The sequence below is a fragment of the Syngnathus scovelli genome, chromosome 9 (genome assembly GCF_024217435.2).
Source record: "Syngnathus scovelli strain Florida chromosome 9, RoL_Ssco_1.2, whole genome shotgun sequence".
Classification (NCBI taxonomy): Eukaryota; Metazoa; Chordata; class Actinopteri; order Syngnathiformes; family Syngnathidae; genus Syngnathus; species Syngnathus scovelli.
In genome coordinates this window covers 11,603,116-11,622,712 of record NC_090855.1, presented here as the reverse complement: position 1 = coordinate 11,622,712, position 19,597 = coordinate 11,603,116, and the positions used below count along the sequence as shown (strand labels likewise).

General features: G+C 45.4%; 1 protein-coding gene across 3 annotated transcripts; it reads right to left on the bottom strand.

Moving 5' to 3' along the window:
* Positions 1–99: 99 nt before the first annotated feature.
* On the bottom strand, positions 100–18,136 carry LOC125975655 (chloride channel protein 1-like). Of its 3 annotated transcripts, none has more exons than XM_049731477.2 (23): positions 17,737–18,136; positions 11,588–11,801; positions 11,074–11,205; positions 10,874–11,002; positions 10,658–10,791; positions 9,627–9,704; positions 8,637–8,715; positions 7,612–7,737; positions 6,492–6,576; positions 6,326–6,427; positions 5,981–6,065; positions 5,556–5,711; positions 5,407–5,476; positions 5,205–5,315; positions 4,905–5,118; positions 4,698–4,831; positions 4,437–4,618; positions 4,276–4,357; positions 4,055–4,140; positions 3,910–3,954; positions 3,722–3,826; positions 3,400–3,486; positions 100–3,300 (listed from the first exon to the last, which is right to left on the bottom strand). In XM_049731477.2, exons 1-23 carry the CDS (start codon positions 17,785–17,787, stop codon positions 2,923–2,925), a joined length of 2,865 nt encoding a protein of 954 aa, XP_049587434.1. In that variant the 5' UTR covers positions 17,788–18,136; the 3' UTR covers positions 100–2,922. The 3 variants fall into 3 exon arrangements, with proteins under 3 accessions (XP_049587434.1, XP_049587433.1, XP_049587435.1); XM_049731476.2 differs by lacking the exon at positions 17,737–18,136 and adding an exon at positions 15,128–15,309; XM_049731478.2 differs by lacking the exons at positions 3,400–3,486; positions 17,737–18,136 and adding an exon at positions 15,128–15,313.
* Between the last annotated feature and the right edge of the window lie 1,461 nt (positions 18,137–19,597).

Genomic DNA, 19,597 nt, shown 5'->3' with positions numbered 1-19,597 from the left:
GGAAATGGAATTTACTGCTAGCTCATCCGCAGCACCACAATGAAATTTGGTCAGGTCCAGAAGTATGTGGACCGTGCGTTTTTTTTTTTTTTTTGGGGGGGGGGGGGGGGATTTAGCATTTTCTACATCACCACAAAGAAATAAAACGAGATGTCGTTCAAGTGTAGACTTTCAGCTTCCACTTAATGTCATTGTGATATTTCATTGTTCCAAATCACAATCTGACTTTCCTGGGCACGAACGAAAGCTGCGGTTTGCACCTTGGACATGATTATCATTCAGGCAGGCATTTCTTGATGGTACATTTTCAGAACGATACGCCTCGCTTCCCCAGACCTCTGCTGATGTTGCGAAAAGCCGCCTGAGACAAGGCAAAGGAACAGAATATTCTTCCATGGCCAAGTTGGATCTCAAGCATGTTTTTTTTAACTTCCTGAAGACAAAAGTAAAGATTTGAGTCCCGTCAAATTGAGAACAGTTTTTTTTGGACTGTAATCCTTCGATGCCATTCGTCCTCTTCCGTAAAAGCTGAAAGTCTACAGTTCCGTCCCATCTTGATTGTTTTATTATAGCTATGTACAAAAGCCAAGCATCCTAAAACTGCTTCTGGACCTAAAAAAACACAAATATCCAAATTGTAACCAGCAATAGGCGGACACAAGGCCGGTCAGCCAGTGCCAGCTCCTGTTATATAGATGTAAATAATTTAGATAACACCTTAGACTAGCAAATTTTTTTTTCTTTCTTTCTTTCACCATTCCGTCGTAACTTTCAGTTGGGATTTCACCACAATTTTCTGCGTCGGTTTCATGAAAAACAAGCTCGTGTGGGTCTAGCTAGCGCCTACGAAGGACGCGCGCTGCCCAATCAGCCAATCAGGGAATAGAGGAGGCGGAGCTAAAGGCGTCTTCCTTGCTCACGTGTTGATTACTGTGAGGCGGTTACTGTGTGCGGACACATTTGCATTTCTTTATATGATTTGGAATCGTGTCCTGTGAGGAACAGAGGGGCGGGCGGCGTTCAAGAGACTTTGTGTCTTTTCTCTGTCGGGGAGAATCTTCTCCTCATGTTGTTGATTGTGTGAGAAACTTTGAAAATACAGTTTATATACTGTATATACACACACATGCATATATATATATATATATAGTATATCGATAAAACAAAACAGCAATTTACTGACTTGAATGAATTGATGTATTGATGGCTTCTTTATGCAATGTGGGAACAATGTTTATTTTTCTACTCAAAATCCCTAAAGCTAGGATACGTGTCATGGTTGTAAAGTCGTGCGCACTAAAAAAAAAAAAAATTTGCTGGGTCGAAAGTAGCCCGCATTGGGTGAAGCAGCTAACGCGGCGCTGGGTCCAAAAGGGACAGAGCCGATGCTGGGTTCTTTATAGCCGAGGTATTGGATTGTTGGCAACCTATGACTCAAAAATAACTAACCCAACCTCAGGTAAAAGTAACCCAATCTGCTCAAAATCCAAACTGACCCAGCGGTTGAGTTAGCAAAATGAGCCGGTATTTTTTTAGTGTGCGCTGAGAAAAAAATAAGAAGAGTTGGGTTTAGGCATGGGTTCTGGTAAGAATGTCTTTACACAATGGCACATATTCATTTATTTATTGAGCTATTAGGGAGGACTAGCTTGTACAGAATCAACAGCTCGATGTGACCCTTCTATGTTTTGTCGAGGGTCTCATGATTAAATGCTGCTTTCGTTCGATACGGGCTCACCTCAAAGAGGCAACATGCATGGGTGGAGTGTGGGGAGCGGGGCGACACTGCTTCTTTTTTTTTCCCCGGGGGGTGAATTCCTGCTTTTTATTTTCTTGATCCAAATCTCAATGAATGAATAAATATTAAGCCACATTGATTTGTGTGGACGTAAAGGATTTAAGGACCATGTCTCTCTCTCCCGCTTATTTTCTATTTCTATGTTGGTGTTGTCAAAGCCGAGAAAAAAACCCACCCCTAGATTAAAACAACTGAAAACTAGCTCGGAACATTTTGAACCAAAGAATATTAAAGGCAATCAGCAGCATCAAAAACCGCAATGACTTTGTGAACGGACGCTTGTGTAGAAAAATTGGCACTCACGCGTTCTTGCTTCTGGGCTCCATTTCATTATTGTCTTTATGCTTTTGTTTTGTTTGCCATTCTCCTCCTCGTCACTCCTGCACAGGCGGACCTCCTCACATCACTCCGACTCCTTTTCTCGTCTCCTCCTGTGGAGCAAATAAACAGACAAAGCAAAACCTCTCGTGCATATGTGCATTTGTCTCTCGTCAGCCAGCTCTGCTTTTCTTCAATTTGGGATGTTGATGATGATACTATGGCCCATTGTGCTACTGGCATTAGCTAACATTAGCATGCGTGTTTATTTTGGCCAATTCTGAACATTTCTCGTCAAAACTCAATGACAAATTGAATCGTCCAATGAATGACAAGCGGTTTACATCGCCAATAATCATCAATCTTACTGACATTTTTTTTTTTAAGTGGATAAGCGTCAATATTGAGTAGACTGTTAAAGTGTGAATGAATAGTTAAAAAATAAATTCTTCATAATTTTCGCCATTTATTATTTTTAAAAATGACAGACCTTTACGGGTGATTTTACAGCAATTATATAATCATAAATTGTACAATTAAATTAACCTTCATCAGTAAACAGTAAATCCTCGTTGAGGTCAAAGTTATTAAGAAGTCTATCTCAACATATTTCATGGTCGTCATTAAGCACTGCCAGTCTTTCAAGGAGTTTCTTGGTGAGTATACGAAATTGACGTCGTGTAGGACAGATTGTCAAAAGAGTTTGTGAAAGACACAGGAAGGCACCTGAAATTTGAAGAATGGGGGGGGAAAAAGTAGAAAAAGTTGGCCCGCTGAGAGCGCAAAGTTTGTGACCTGACTCCTTCCTAGATGGGCTCGTCTGACTCCTCGCTCTCCTGCTCCTTGTGCAAGGAGGACAGCGTGAGGACGGGCCCGCCGGGTGAGCCCGGCGAGTCGGTGGGCGAGGAGGTAGACGGGGACGCCGGCTCGCGCGTGCTAGCTGAGTCGCCTCCGCTGGGCGAGGACGGGGCGTTGCGGGCGGGCATCCCTCGGGGATTGTCCTCCCTCGCCGGCTCCCCGTCCCTCCTGCTCCCTTCACCCCAAAGGTTCCGGTCCCACGTGGGTGAGGCAGGGTTGGAGGAAGGAGGCTGGTGCTTGCTTTTCCTGCTGGCGTCCCGGAAGCTGGCCAACGGTGGGCGGAGCCTCACGCCGCTCCGAGTCGAGCCCTCGATGGCTTTCTGTAACTGGGAGCACAGAGGAAGACACTCAATTCTCATTAAATCACTGAGAGTAAAAAACACAGCTAAGTAAATGGAAAAAAAATAAACAAATAAACGCCTTACCTCTTTGAGTGCAACCACACCCACCAGCTTGCCAATACTGGTGACGTAGGCATGACTCAGACCCAGCAGGGAAAACAGAGTGTGGGTCTGAGTAATAACAGAAAGGAGGAAGAGGAGGAGGGGGGGGCGCCGTCCAGTCAGCGTTAAACGTATTGGAATGTGACAGCATTCTGCTTGCGTGGCTGCTCTTTCGCACGTCCCTTACACTTATGATGGATTTGAAAACAGGTCAAATGGCAAATGTTGCGATACATAATGTATATATGTTGCGTGCGTGAAATTGTTCTCCCAGATTTGAACTTTAACCTGTGCAGTCGCTTACCTTGTGCAAAGAGGTTCTTTCCACCAGCTGGAAAGGGGAGGGGTCAATGCGAATCTGCTCCATATCCATTGGCTTGTCCATCTGGGCCTCCTCCCAGGCTTTGATCTGCGCAATGACAGGGCCGCAATGATCGTACGCTAACCTGACTGATTATCTGATGATGCTGAGCGGCGGCGACGCTGCTGTACCTCCTCTGGGGACATGGTGTCAGCTAATGTAGGGGGAGCTGTTTCCTGGATGGATGAATAAAATGCTCAATGTTGAGCAAGTCGCCATCTTGGACATTATCAGTCCCTCAAATCACATGTGCAAATTGGCAAGAGGGCAACGTACCTGTATGTCGGTCTGTCCTGTCGACGATGACGACGAGGAGAAGAGTCTCTGGAAGGTCTTTCGGACAGAAGGCGTTTTGCGCTTGTCTGAAGTGAAAATGTTAAACAATCGATCTAAACCATTATTCAATTATGAAAGCAGTTGTCAATGAATTTGATAATTGATTATTTAATTCCAAAACACGTTGGGATTACGGGAGGTAACGGCCTTTGCTTCTTTACCTGTGCTTGTGTGATTGCTGGAAGGCTCCTGAGTTTTAGGCGATGGGACGGGCCCATTGCATTCGTCCATTACCGGTGCAGTCTGAAATGGAAACACGCATTTACGTCCATCTGCATTGCACAGCGCTGTTGCTGTAGCAAGCCACGTTCATCATCCTCACCTTGTCCACGCCGTCGTTAGCGCCTTCCTCGTCCACGAAGCTAAACGACTCCCAGCTGAGTTTGGAAAATTGGCCCGGTGAACTCTGAGCTGTCTCAAAGACCCGCCTGGCTGGCGAGAGCCACCAGTCGATGGCGGCTTGGAGCTCCATCCTCTCGATGGAGCCCAGAAGAATCATGGATTCTTTGCAGGCAAATAAAGGAACGGTGAGGCTTCGTTTGCATGGATGGCATTGTCGTCTGAAGTTTTTAGCTCTTCTAACCTTTGGTGTCAACGAGGGGGATGGTTTTTAGCGCCGTCGTGTCCAGCAGATCATTCAGTTCCCGATAGGTGGTGTGAGACGACAAGAACTTGACCTTGCGCACCATGATGTCCTCCACAAATATGTTGTACTTGCTAAAGAAACATGCCAGACATCACTGAAGGCGACCGTCCTTTCGGGCTCATGACATCCGGGTTCCCGCTTTACCTGATGTGCCCGAGGGCCAGCTCAGGCAAGTACGGCAGCTTCTTCACTTGGATGATGGAGTCGTAGAGTGAAGGCTGCAGACCCTGGGCCACCATGTTGGCCAGGATGACTGCCACCATCATGGGCAGGATGTGGGAGATCTGACCCGTCAGCTCGAAGCAGATCACCGCCGTGGAAACTGTGTGAGTCACCGCTCCCGTCATGGCGGCCGCGCCTGGGAAGGGAAAAGAGGACAGTTTGATATCACGCATCTGTGATCGATTATCAAATTAATCAGATTGCGGAAGGCCTGTGACTGACCGATGACGGCGTAGCCTCCCGGCAGGATTCGATACACGATCCCGTCAAACAGGATTCCATTTGGGAAGAGAGTGGCCATGATCTCCCCTACCAGGCGACCAAAAGCAGCTCCTACAGCAGCGAGATAAGACGCGCTGTTGAAGAAGCTGCTCGAGGTCAGCAGCCGGCGATGTTCGCATAACTATAAAAAAAATCCTCTTACCTAATATGAACACTGGCATGAAGGCGCCCGAGGGGATGGGCATGGTGGTGGAAACCGCTGACATCCAGAACTGCAAACGAGAGCGCCTGCATTTTATTGTGCAAGTGTACCTAATGGTGTGTCCTGTTCACGTGTGTGCGGCTACTCACCTTCATGAAGAGAAAGAGGAGGAGGATGACGAAGACGCTGACCTGAGGGTGAAGCCATACGGCCGAGCGGCCCAGGCCGGGCGGAGGGGCGGATGTTGAGATTTTGGTCCAGGTGAAGTTGTCGAACAAGGAGTTGATGCACTCTCTGGGCATTAGCTGCCACGGACACGGGAGAGCGCAAAATGACGCTTGCTTGTAAAACTCCAAAAGTCATCTCACAGAAAGGTTGAATTCAATCAAAATGCAGAAGAGTGCTGCATTTTATCATTGCTCATGTCGCCACAGGCCAAACTTGGCAAAGGAGATGACAAAAGTAAAATGATGTAATAGTACAGCATGCTAAAACTACAAAATGAAAGCCGGAGAAAACAGTCATCCCTCCATGATATTTTTTTAGATACAAGCTGCATCTAATACGTCTTCACCTCGCCAGCCATAAACTGTCCGAATCCAGGAGGGAACGTGAAGGTGGCGATGATCAACGTGACTGCGCCTGGATAGATCAACCGACTGGACACAAGCACATAAAAACAATAACATTGGATTAAAACGGAAAAACACACACACGGTTCTACCCGCCTCCCTAATGGCGGTGATGAGTGCTTCCAGATTGTCGGGCCGCAGGGGAGCAGACATTGAGCGAATACCACGCCAAAAGGTTATTAAAGCTCTCCTGCTTTGCGCCACCATGACACCGATGAGCTCAAAGAGGAGAGCCGCATTAAATAATGTCGGCAGATGTTCAAGTGTGTGTGTGTGTGTGTACTCACTGCTTCGTCAGAAAGCGTGTGAGCGCCGTGGGTCTTCTCATGAAGAGAACCACCTGTCGGTTCAAGTAGACAAAGAAGGCCCCCAAGAAGCCGCACGAGATTCTGAAAGCCAAGAGACGAATCCCTCAGATAGGTTTTCATTTAATTGCACACGCTGACGCATTACCCGATGATTGCGAACGCCGGCAGCTCCTGGAGGTCAAAGGGGAAATCCTTGCGGAAGTTGGTTTTGAAGAGAGCAGTGATTGTGACTGTTGGAGGAGAAACCAACACACACACACACACGCACAAAACAAAAAACAACGTCAGTTGAAGCGTATTTTTTCCTGCAGGAGGAAATAATTCAATCGCATACGGTCTGGGCTACTAATTCATTACATAACCAAATCAGATCGCTCTGATTTCATTCCTCATCTGCTCACCAGCCCTCAAGGTCACATTTTTCATGTTATCTGGGAATGGCTTTAATGTGATATAATAATTCAAATAGTAGTTGTCAGGTCCTATATTTCAACTGGATTTAGTATTCCCATGCAATTTGGACTTTTGACATTAAGCTTTGTGAGAATCTGTTGAGAAACTAAGTCAAATATCCTCCAAAAATAAAATGGCTTAGATGTGAATAGAAGCATTTTACTGATATTTTTGTAGTTAAATATTCACAAAAAATACATTTGCAAATTATTTCATTTGTTAAATAAATAATTTCCAAGAAAAAAAAAATCTGAGTTTTCATGGCTTAATTAGCACATTCATTAATTTGTGACACAAGTGTAGACTGTGTGTGTGTGTGTCCTGGCTCTCCTCCCCGTCTTGTGCTCACCTGCTGCTGGTCGTTCTCACCTGCGCCTCCTTACATCCGATGACCTCATGTATTTAACCTCGTGTCTTGTTCTGTCTCTGCACCGGTTTGTTTCGGAATTATTTCTTGTTCATGCCTCAGATCCAATTTAGTTGAGTCTTGCATTTGGGTCCTACCTCACATCATGTTCATAACACGTTCCGCTTTGATTTCACACAGATCATGATCCAAAACATACCTAAACGTGTAATTCCTAGATGTTGAAAAGATGGAAATCTACACTACAGCTGACACTTGATGGTTTTATCTCATCATGTTGGTGGTGTAAGAAGGCAACTCTTTTGCAATTCCAATTACTTTTGGGCAACAGTGCAAACACACTGCGGTACGGACTTTGCTGTCACAAGCGGCTACTTTCTATAAAAAGTAGCCAGCGCTGCAGTATTTCCAGTGTGTGTTTGAGAGTGTGTGAAGTGTGTCTCACCAGCATCTTTGTTCCACACAGAGAGCACCCTGAATATGAAGGCGCTGAATGTGGCGGCAAAATATCCCCGCCAGTAATTCCTCACTGCAAAGTAGGTAGACGTGACCTCAATACTGAACAACACCCCTGGTGGTGGAGGAGGAGAGAAAAAGGGACGAAAGGAGGGATGGAGGAGAGAAGAGCGAGAAGGATTAGAGGGAAAACATGAGGGAAGAATTGGTCAACGAGGGAGACGATGTGAAGGGTGTAGAGAAATGAGTTCAAATATGCTGAGGGAGACAAAAAGACACTTGGAGTTGAGGGTATGATCATACTCAAAAGGAGGACCACTAAAACGCACAAGTGCACTCTTATTAAGTATAGACACACGCACGTATAAGTGACTTGAAACTGACTGAAAGTTAATATTGTGGTGCCTTGAGATACACGTGATCCGACTCGCGAGTTTTTTTTTTTTTTTTTGCTCTGACTAGTGAATACGTTTCCAAACTGAGGCTTCACGCTTACTGTTGAAATTTACTCTAAAACTAAACATTAAATAAAGAAAAAGCCACATGGATTTGCCTTGTGGAATTACGCTTAGCTTAATGCTAACACACAATGCAAAACGCCATTGACATGTAGTGTTAGCATCAATAGTCGTTGTTTTACAAGAAACAGATACTTGAACAGAAACGGATGAATAACACATGTAGTTAGATAATATAACAATACTCACAGGCCTATTTATATACTTATCCTGTAAGAAAAATGACTAATACTACGGCAGCTTGGTAGATATCTTACGGTGCTAGTAGAAGAATTTCTTGTCCTATTTATATTTGCGTGAATGTATTATACTGCCTCCTGGTGGCCAAATAGGACACGTCTTATTTAATGTTCTCTATTTTTCAAACGTGTGATTTAATTATAAAAACAAAAATGATTTATTTATGTATTAAAAAAAAACAGCAAAAAGAGCTTCGAAAGCCATGCTGTAGTGGATGGAGGGGGGGGGGGTAGTGGGGTGCAAAGTTGTACAGTACCTCCTAGTGGAGTGCCGAAACAGCATCCCACCCCGACAGCACAGCCAACGGTCAGAATATCTGTGTAACCGTAAGGGTTCTACTGACACAGACAACGGGAGGGTGGGGAGGAGGGAAAAGGGGTTCGTGGGGGGGGGGGGGGGGGGGGTTGATTGGTTGATGGGACAGAGAGACAGAAAAACAGGTGAAGGCAGAGAGGAGAGGATAGGAGGCCAGATGGGGTGATGTGACAGTGGGGAAGCAAAATTGGATAAAGTGAATAAATAATGTTCAATGGATTTTTGCAAGAGGTGATAATAAAGGTGTGAAGAAACATCGCAACTCAGCTGGAGGGCATAATAAAAGCGAGGAAGCGCATGCATTCGGAAAAAATGGATGCTTCAGTATTTGGTCAAAGGTTTCAGGACGCGTCATCTAAACATTAATTCTGATGTCTTAGGTCCATTTTGAGGTCATCCATGTGGGACTTGCCTCCCACTGGAGCAGCAAAACAAGTGGCCACTCCCACAGCACACGCACACACCAACAGGTCCCGGTTATGGGTGCCATTCTAGGGTTCAAAGGTCAGTAGGAAGTGGGGAAGCACGAGGAGGGGGCAAAGCAGTTGGGATGAATGAATGAGAGAGCAAAAGGGGCGGGGACAAATAGGTCATGAGAGGTCAACATGATTACACATTAGCATCACGCTATTAATACGATGAGACGCAAAGAGACAAGGTGTTTTTTATTGGAGGGTGCAAAACAAAAGCATCAAATGCATGGTGGGTACCGTGGATGGGAGAAAAAAAAAAACACTTTTCCCATTTTCTTTTCAAATTAGACCGATGGGCTGATTATTAATAGATCATCCACTGAATTGGAAAATATCAAGTCAAGATACATTGGCGTTGTTTCAAATGTTTTTTTCAGGGTCACCAAAATGGGAAGAGTTTAACAACATTGGAACATGGAACAGGGGAAACGGCACTTTTGCCTGAGGCTTCATCTTACCTCATAGACGCCAGAGAAGATGGACATGAAGCGACTCAGCACTGCAGCACAGATACTGGCGATGTGGACGAATGGACCCTGAGGGAGGAGGCAGATGACAGACACATACAAAACACTGACGATGGCGTGTAAAACATCCGTGTCTGAAATGGGTCGCGTGGTATCGAAACACATCAATCAGGGCCTAATTGCCGGGCTGAGATAGCCTTCGCCGCAACTATGCCGGGGTGGGTGGGGTGGGGGGGAACTAATACACTCCTTGGAGGACTTGAATAATCAGCGAAGGGAGGCAGGGCAGGACAATAAGACAGCTGATGATTTATTATCCTCTGAACTCATGGTAAAAGTAGATAGAGTGGGAGAGGAATGAGGGGAGAGTAAAAAGTGACGATGGCGGCAATGCTGGATAGTAAATGAGGATGAAAAACTTTACTCACAGATGACAAAATTACTCCCGCTCAGTACTGATTCAAGTACTTGACTAAAAGTAAAATAGCACAACAGGGGAAAATTTACTGCACATGAAATATTTACCTGCTTTAATTTCAGTGTTGAAACTGAGAAGAAAATTTTTTATTTACTATCAAAAATGATTCCCATAGTTTAGCTAACATTGTGACGTAACTAACAAAAAAATGCTAAATCGGCTAAAGATGACAGTAAATTACACACTACTTGTTTGTGTGTGTGTGTTGTTTTTTTTTTTTAGTTTAGACAAAGCTCAAGATTGTTATGCTGGCACAAAACCACCACAACACATTGGCCAGATTTTGTACAGGAGTCAACGATTCAACTTTACTACTACCATCAACTAGCCGTTAATTGCTAATCGCTAGTTGCTTTTAAAGGAGTCTTTCATTTTCATTAATTTGAATTGTCTTCTATTTCTTAACGTTTCCTCATGTTGACCGAATATTTTTTTTTTAGAGGAAGCTCACTGGCAATTTGACAGAAATTTTCCACCTCTTTGCAATCCTAATTCAAGTACAGTGAGTCAAAATGGGAGCTCTAGTAAGTACAACACTGCTTACCTCTTTGCCCACTGGCATCCCACTGCCCAAACCCGCCGTCAAGCCGATGACTTTAGCCACAAAGGCCTTCAAGGTTAGATACTCCTTAAGAACTACGCCCCTCAGGATGGTTTTAAGCTCTGGGATTCCGGAACCTGGAGCCGAGAGGGGATGTAAACAAGCCGGTGAGAGGGGTTGATGGGTGATGTGGGGGCAGCGGGGTGGGGTGTAGCTTACCGATGGCCTGCGGGGAAACCAGGTGACAGAACAGGGAGGCGAACATGACAAGAATCATGGGGTAGCTAATCCAGGCGAGGTACTGGAGCGCCACATTGCCCTTCAGCTCCCCGTGCATCCACTTGTAGGCTGCAGGAGCGAAGAGATCATTCAAATGTAAACCTGTAAATCTGACCCCTCCTCCCTGCCGACCCCGCGACCTTGCAGGCTCTTGGCGCTGGCGTAGTCCATACTCCAGCTGACCAGCGCCATGGTCAGGCCAAGGAGGACCAGGAAAATCCAGTCTTCCCCCATCTTGTTCACGATGTAGCGCTGCGCACGAACCAAGCAATCTGGAGCGGAAATGAATGATTCCATTTATCGGTGAAGCTCGTTTGTGACACTCAGTTGTTGCAACAATCGCTGCGAGTAATCATGAGGAAGATGAAGAAGTCAAAGACTTCATTAAAAGATGAAACTGACTGTACATGGCACGTACGATCCTATTTTAGTACATTTTCCTCATAGTACAGTAAGTACATTTATAATATTAATTATGGACATGGCAATTATTCAGTTAATTAATCAGTAAAAGTATTTGCTTGCAGAGTATAAAAAATATGCCTGAGAATCTTGTCATATTGTCTGTCTACATGTGTTGCTGGAACTTTTGTGTTCCTTCTGTTTGCCCATTAATGCGGTTTTCCAGTGTGTTTTAGCATTAGGCTAGGCGACCTTGACATTTGGAGTAGGGGCGTGGCTTCTTGGTGGAAGAGCTGTGACTGAGGTGGGACTCCAAGATGACGGGAGGCTGATGCCGTCGTCCTGCCCCTTTGCCCGCCGCCGCGTTCTTCTCTTCTGCCTGTCTTTGCCATTGTCGCTCTGTCAGCAAACGGGCTGCCTCCCGCCGGGCAAAGTTTCCCAGCTGCTCCCTATACTCCCCGTAGAGCTGCGAGCAAAAAATGTGACCAAAAAAATGAATACTGACTGACAACGGGGCGCTCTAAAAGGGCCACATGCTTAATGAGAAGAAATATCCGATATCACTTTTTTTCAGACCGATACCAGTCCGAGTATTCCCTCTCTGAGTACTCGCTAGATGCCCGCGAGCACCATATTGGTGACCCCTGTAAGGGATACACACCAACCTGAATACCCTGCAGACAGAAATAGACAAAACGGGCATAGAGATCGGAAAAACCCCTCCCCGAGCGAAGGCCGGCTCTGTACGCTGGCCACACGAGGAGATCCTGGACAGGGAGAACATGTCACATCTTCCCCTTCCGCTCTTTACACCTTCATGTCCAGTCACATGCGAGCATGCACACACACGACATGACGCCAAGCGATCCGGCCTGATCGCTTTGCAAGCGCAGAAGCTGTGAAATCCAGCACATCCGGGCACAGGCGCACCACGTGCAACACAAACCCGCAGATTGCGCGCATCCCGTCGCCGCCGTTGCCGCGCAGCGGAGCAAGACGCTAAATCATACGGGCTTCACATTTGGCTCTCGTGTTCACGCGGGAAAGGAGAGCTGGCCGGGAGGCCCCAAAGAGGACCTAAGCTCATCTAACTGCCTATAAATCGACACCCCAGTTGCACTATAACGTAAAATCGGTAGGATCGAAACGACACCCCAAACCACATGGCACCAGATATTATGACGCGATAGGAACTCGAGTCACACGATTGGCTTCAAGTCAGCCTTTTTTACGACTCTGTCTGTGATTTATGCATTCTCTGAACTGCTTATCCTCACCGGGGCATTAGTGAGATGCTAGCTAGCAGGTGCAAGACTCTAACAGATTGCCCATACTGTTGCAAAAGTGGTGGAGAAAGTTGCTGTCAAGTGAAAATAAATCTCCGGTGAATTGGACATGCCACAGAGAAGAGGTGTTTCAACAACACTGCCAAATTCCATTCAAAAGTATTCTCAGGGTTATGAAATGAAGCTTGAAAAATGTGACCAATCAAGTCGTTCTCTCCGTTCTCAAACAATCAAATATCTGAACAGCGACCTAAAAAGATGGATGCTAGCTTGACCCGCCCTCCTCTCTTTTCTTAATGAAAAACATGTTAATTACTATCTCACAAATTCATTTCATTTGTCGTATTGATTTTGTTAATCTGCCCATTACCAGCGTTGCTTTAACTACATGTCCTTTCATTGAATCACTTTTAAAAAGCTAATAAATTGGCTGAACAAAACGCTCATGCTGTCATGTGATTAAAATCAACGTTGAAGGGCTTCAGTGGGCAACAAATTTTAGCAGGATCTGAGTGTTTGTCTTGTCCTGGCTAATCCACAATGTTTACTTTTTGTATTCTATCTACCAATCTTTCAAGCTATTATCTATCCATGAAAAATTTTGACATAGATGAAACCAAAGGATATTGTCACAATAATTATCATTTTCTTTCTGTTTTATTTTGTAAGTAATTAGGAAATACAGTATCTATAGCTGCATGCTAGTTTACGTAAATGCTCAGTTAAAAACATTTTACAATACGACATTTAAAACACATTGATTACTTCATGAGCTGATACTTGTGAAACAATACTTCATGTTTATTTGAATTAGATTAAGATAAAATGTGAGGATGTATGTAAATATTCAGTCAATAATTCAGAATTTAGATCAAATAAGGAAATCCCATTGTATGAGAATATATTGTGTAGCTGAAATTAAAATTACTTAAAACTTGATCATAAGATTATTACTATGAAATATTCTTTAAAATCACAACACGCGCCTTTCATAATCATTCCCGGTGACCAAATCCGAAGTGCGCCACCATCAAAATATGCACACACGCCATTATCAGCCCAATTAAAAATGAATGAAAAACGATAAAAAATAAAAAAAATAAAAAGGCTCCACCAGATGGTTACCTCATCACTTGACTCGGGCATGACTTGGCGGCGTCCGCGTCGTGCGCCTTGTTCTGTCACCTGTCCGGCACAACAGACGCGCTGGGCCGAGCATTTACGCCACACCACTGATCCATCAACATCAGCCATCAAAGAGGCTGCCGCTAACCGGGAAGACCTGCACACTGTTCACAGAAGCAGCACAGACGTACTGCCGTGACCTCTGACCTCTGAGCGGGGTTTTAATTCAATAAAGGAAATGGAATTAAGTAACAGTAGAAAAAATGGTTCTCAGTTTTTTTTTCTTTTTTTTTTTACGAGAGCAGATTGTCCGCTACCTCATAGCATATTTACTCAGCGAGAACAAATGTGGGAAAGACATTGAAAGCTCCATTTGTATCTTTGCTGTCTCCATCTGTCAACCTTTGCGTTTACACTGATACAGTCATGTGACCTCGGGTGTCACTTACGCACCGGCTGGAGCGCCCCAAGGTGACCCTTGCGCAACTTTCACACGCTTCTGCAGTTGGGAGCTGGCGAATACACACGCAAATTTGCTCATTATCACGCTGCCCTTTATTCCTCGAATAAACTCCATAAAAGTAGTCAGCTTTAATGAACAGCTCTTCCGCTCATTAACCTTTTTTTTTCCTTTCTTTTTTCCCACCACACTGCAAAAAGTCTCCTGGGACGATGAGAAAAAGGGAAACGATCCTGCATGTCGTTGCTCTGCTGGGAATACAAAACTGGAGTTTGATCTAATAAAAGAATCATCCAGATGCAAACATCATATACATATAAATGCGTGAGTCTCTCTCTCTCTCTCCTCTCTCTCTCTCTCTCTCTCTCTCTCTCTCTGTTTTATGTATTTGTTTTTGCTCGATCTATGTGCACCATGTGAAACAGAGTTAAAATCTAATGAATGCAGTGGTTGAAGGTCAGTGTGACCCTGAGAGTTAATTCAAAGTGTAATTGCACATTCCGGGGCTCTCTCATAAGAGTGGGCGCCGCATATTCATAAATTTGCGCGTTTGTGTTTATGAGCTCACGACACGGCACGCCGATTGTGTGCTGAGGCCTTACAACAATATAACCCTGCCCCACAGCACAAGGTTAATGATCAAATTTGACCCACCCGCTGGCAGATAGATCAGGAGATTATCCCGGCACTGTACGTGTGCACACACACGCGCACACTTTCCACGAGTTACCATATGCATGCCCTAATTAACAGCACAATAACAACACCATGCCTAGTCCAAACACAACTCAAGCTGTCATGTTCTAATTAATGTGTGTCGACTCGGCAAAAAAAAGAGAAATGTGTCGGATTTTCCATGCGTTACGCAGTCGTTGTTCATTTCTTTGTGAAAATACCGACGTATAATCTCATACGCCTTACCGGCAACTCATCTGTGTTCGGCACCGTCTCAAAAGTGTTGGTCCTCTGTCGCATGTTTCCCAGCGCTCCTCTGCAACTCAATTTTTGGACACTCTCTAACATACTGCAATTCCCCGTCCTCACATCACCGCCTTAAATCTGCCCTTCCACGTCCTTGCCATGGCGGCCTGTCGCCTGGCCGTATGCGCCAGACCAGGTACGAGCGGTGCACAGCACTCACACAGAAACACACGCATGAAAAGACACACCGAGGTTAACGCGGAGACTTGAAGCTTGACAATAAAGTGTCAGCAGCTCTTAATTCAGAGTCCTGCACGGCGGTCCGATCCAGCAGATTCCGAGCGAGGCGCTCGGCTAATGGCAGCGTGCCGGCCGCACACAAGCTCAAATTATGACAATAATACTTGCTGACGGAGTGGAGACATGTTGACATTGTGCGGTATGGAGGGAGGCGGGTAGATGTGTACAGTAACTTGTCATTTTTGAGGCCCCTTCTAAGAAATATGACAGTAGAGGTCATCGTCAAGTGTTTTCCGATGAAAGATGTGCTAATGAATGTGATCCACATCAATATTGCTCAGAATACAATATGGATTAATTTAATTATTGTAACGAGGTGTATTCAGTTGAGTTGGTACCAGGTACCAAACAGATGGGGCAAGCCTCTGAGCGAGCTTGCATTTCACCTTGCTCTCTCACTCTTCCACCCAAAACGTTCCCCCTGGCACCCTTCCGGGTCCCCATCCATTCGAGCCCCCTCCCCTGAGGTGAAACCTTACTCGTGGGTAAATTTAGCACACGGTGTGACCCAATGTTCAGTGACACACTTCCCCGATGTTCTCGCTTGTTCGGCGCTCATCCCTCCCGCGAGGCCCGTCGTACTGAAAGATGGAGCTTGTTAGCCTTTCGTCCAAAACAATGACAAGTAATGTGACGTCGCGTCACAGCGGTGCGTCATTTCATTTCGACGCCCGAGCAAAGGAGGGAGTGGGAAAGAAGGTGTCAAGTGGCCTGAGTATCACGTGAAGTTTTAATGGCTTAATCGCTCGCATGGCTGCGAAACATTTGGCAGGTGAACATTATCCCTTTGCTAGCATGTACCATTTGAGACTTACGAGATCTATTTCACTACCGATGACAGCCTCGCCGCGTGCGAGCCGTCTCCTCGGAGAACCCTTGTTTTTATGACGGGTACGAAGCCTTTGTCCTCGTTGAGGTCATCAACGCCACTTGACAGAAAGCGATTTGCAATGCAAAAATTTCGTTGCAAGTTGAAAAGTATTATGATGCTAAATTGGGCACCTCCGCAAAACTTGCCAACATGTAGCGCCGAATGACATGAGTATGTTACTTAATATTTTCAGATTTTTTAAAATAATATTTATAAATATAATCAAAGCGAAAGTTGTTTAGAAGTCGAGCTTAGCTTTTAAACAACAGGAACAGAAACATAATTTTTTTCTTCTGTCACTACGAGCAACAAGTTATCAAAACTTATTACTACTTTTGTACTTTAGAGTCTTAACTTATTTATTTTGACTTGGTTACAAGCGTTGAATCAGTACTTCTATTAGTACAACAATCCTTTTACCCACAATATTCTGTACTTATATCCATACTTATATAAGTAGAGTGTTTATATTTTGGTTTAGTGCTATTTTAGGGTTTTTTACACTGATGTAACCTGAATTTATGCACAAGTCAAAACGGTCACTCATTTATGCTAACACGGTCATTAGCATCTAAAATACACATGTCAAGTGCTTATACAACTATGTAAAAAATTTATTTTATTGCACTGTATTTAATGAAAACTGCCCGGAGTATGATTTATTTTCAGGGTTAAATGATATTAACACTTTTCAATTTCAGTCACTGGGGAAATACAAGTAGTCGTTGCATTCTTCCGGATCAGCATCCGCCTGTAGCACCTCTGCATATAAACCCTCAAATCCTTCAAGCCTCTGATTTCCTCTCACAGGCCGTGCTTGCGTAAATATTTCTACAATGGTTTCTACAATTTCAACGTGGTACCAAATGCCTGTCACTGCTAAACCAGGAAATACCATCCTTATATAAATCTAAAAAAAAATAAAAAATAACAAGCAAAACCCAAGGATATTGTGACACGACTTCACCTCCGAATACGCCTCGTAACCTGTCTGCTCAGGTTTCCCGCATTTTGGTACTTATATGCGCCGACACGTGAAAACAGCCGGCAGCTTGCGGAGACGCGCGTGTGGCAGAAGACGAGGAACTTAAGGACATTCACTTAAGGATTCTGCAATGCAAAGAAGGCCCAGATAAGAGCTTAGGGGGACGCCATAAATTCAAACGACGGTTTGCGTTCATCAACATCAGGGAAACATTTCATAACATTGACAATGAGACGGCGCAAAAAAATGAAATACACGCATAAAAAAAAAAAAAAAAAACAGCCGGGTGAGGAATGTTTTTGCACCAAGGATGTGTAAATGATATAATGGAAGAGATGGAGGGGGAAAGGGGTGCAACAGGTGGGAGATGCGTCTGCGGCAGAGATGCAAAAGCTGGAGGCACGCCAGAGAAGAACAGGCAAGCATGAAGGTAGAAGATGTGCAAAGACCTACCAAGGTCTGTTGGTATCTCAGAGCCTTCCTTTGCGATGCATCTGTAGCCATTGACACGCTGTCAGTGATCCAAAAATAACCTCGCCGGACGCCCCAGCATTTCCACTGGCATGGCCCACCAACTTGCAACGAGCTCCACGCACTCCGACACACACACAGCGTTCAACTTAAAGGCACACACAATCCACCACCATCCGTTTCACTCCCCATTTAGAAAAAAACACACACACTTCCAAGGCAAAGGGGGACATTGGTGGTCTTGGTGGTGGTCTTCAGGTGGTCCAGAGGCCGTGGGTGGGGGGGATATCCAGCGTGGGCCGCCAAAATGACGGGCTGAGAGAAATCAGACTGGCGGACAAAGCAGAGCAAAGCCATCTGATGAGGCAGCGAAGGACACTTTCCTTTATTAGAACTGCAGACACCTAATAACACACACACACACACGGGGACACACACACACACACACACACTAGTTGCACCCGCCCTGCCAGCCGGCCATTAGAGGTGTATGCCGGATGGACATAGTTCGTTTGGAGGGGGGGAGAGGGGGGAGAGGGGTATAATGGAGTGGGGGGGTTAATGGAAGGGCACCCCCTCTCCCCCATAGGGCTGCCCCTGCAACGTGAGCAGGAAGGCACACATGACACCCCTATGACAGCTCACATCTTATCAGCCTATGATGTGAGGACAATCCCCGTAACGCTTAAATGCCGCGCCAATAAATCATATGGAAGCTCGGACAGTGCAAAGCGGAAAAGCTAACGGGTGCTTGTTGTTTTGAGGGTCACCACAAGGAGTCGTTTCAGGATTTATTTGGCGCAGTTTTTACAACTGATGCTCTTCCTGAGGAAAAATATTTTTGGGACCGAGAATTGAACTCACACCGCCTTCACAGAATACAGTGAACCCTTTAAATTCTAAAAAGGTCACATACTGGGACACTATTTCCATATGTGATTTGTTTTTCCTCAATTTATTGCCAACCCGAGCCACTCTTGTCAGGTCAGGTGACTCGAGTCCCCCACCTCAAATGAGTTTGACCCTGGAAGGGCTACACGGTAATTGACTTGGTATTATTTCCAATGGGCAAATTGTTCCAAAATACCAACACCACAAAGGTCGGCCAGCTTCCCAGAATGGATCACATTTGACCTTGGAGGTTGCTCCGCGGGCTGCTGAGACAACATCCTTGAACATGTGTGTGCGTGTTGTGTGCCACCATCATGACAACAACAAAGGCACAGACACATGCAGATCCAGATCCCCCTTAACCCTGTCCCGCTTTGTGGTCTACACGCCGGCGCATATCAGCCTAATCTCACCGCTCCACGGCAGGCCACAGGAAAACGTATTACTCGGACCGTCGCTCGCAGTGCGTGCACACGCATGCGACTGTGTGTGTGCGTCAACGGAGAATGACTCCGGACAGCTGGCCTGGGCCTCCATCTGATACACTATGAATATTATCACTGACCGGCGGGAATGACACACGTCGTCCGGGGGCACGGAGAGACCTGAGCGCAGCAGAATAGCGGGTGGGCTAGTTACACTACACCTGAGTGTGGTGAGGACACGCCGTAACGCAACAACACACACAAACACAGCAACAAGGCGGATCATATGCATAGGAGGGCATGTGAGCGGCGTGTCAGAAAAGTTCCGGGACTGGTGTCACAAAGGTCATGTTTCAAATCCAAATGACAAGTTTTCTCATTTGGAGTAAACCCCCTGGAGTCTAATGCCATTAGCGCCATTCTCCTTCTCATTCTCCCTGGATCCTCCGTAGCTTGGTTGTCACAGGCATCAACTCAACTCATTCACAGCCAATCAATTTGCTAAATGCCTCTGACAATGTTGACAT

Excerpts from the sequence above, each read along its gene's own strand:
- LOC125975655 (XM_049731476.2), bottom strand. The coding sequence starts at position 15,229 with ATGTTAGAGAGTGTCCAAAAATTGAGTTGCAGAGGAGCGCTGGGAAAC. Across the intron at positions 8,716-9,626 it reads TCTTCTCTGGCGTCTATGAG|AACCCTTACGGTTACACAGA; the intron begins GTAAGATGAAGC and ends CTGTGTCAGTAG. Across the intron at positions 5,477-5,555 it reads TCCTCTTTCTCTTCATGAAG|TTCTGGATGTCAGCGGTTTC; the intron begins GTGAGTAGCCGC and ends TCTCGTTTGCAG.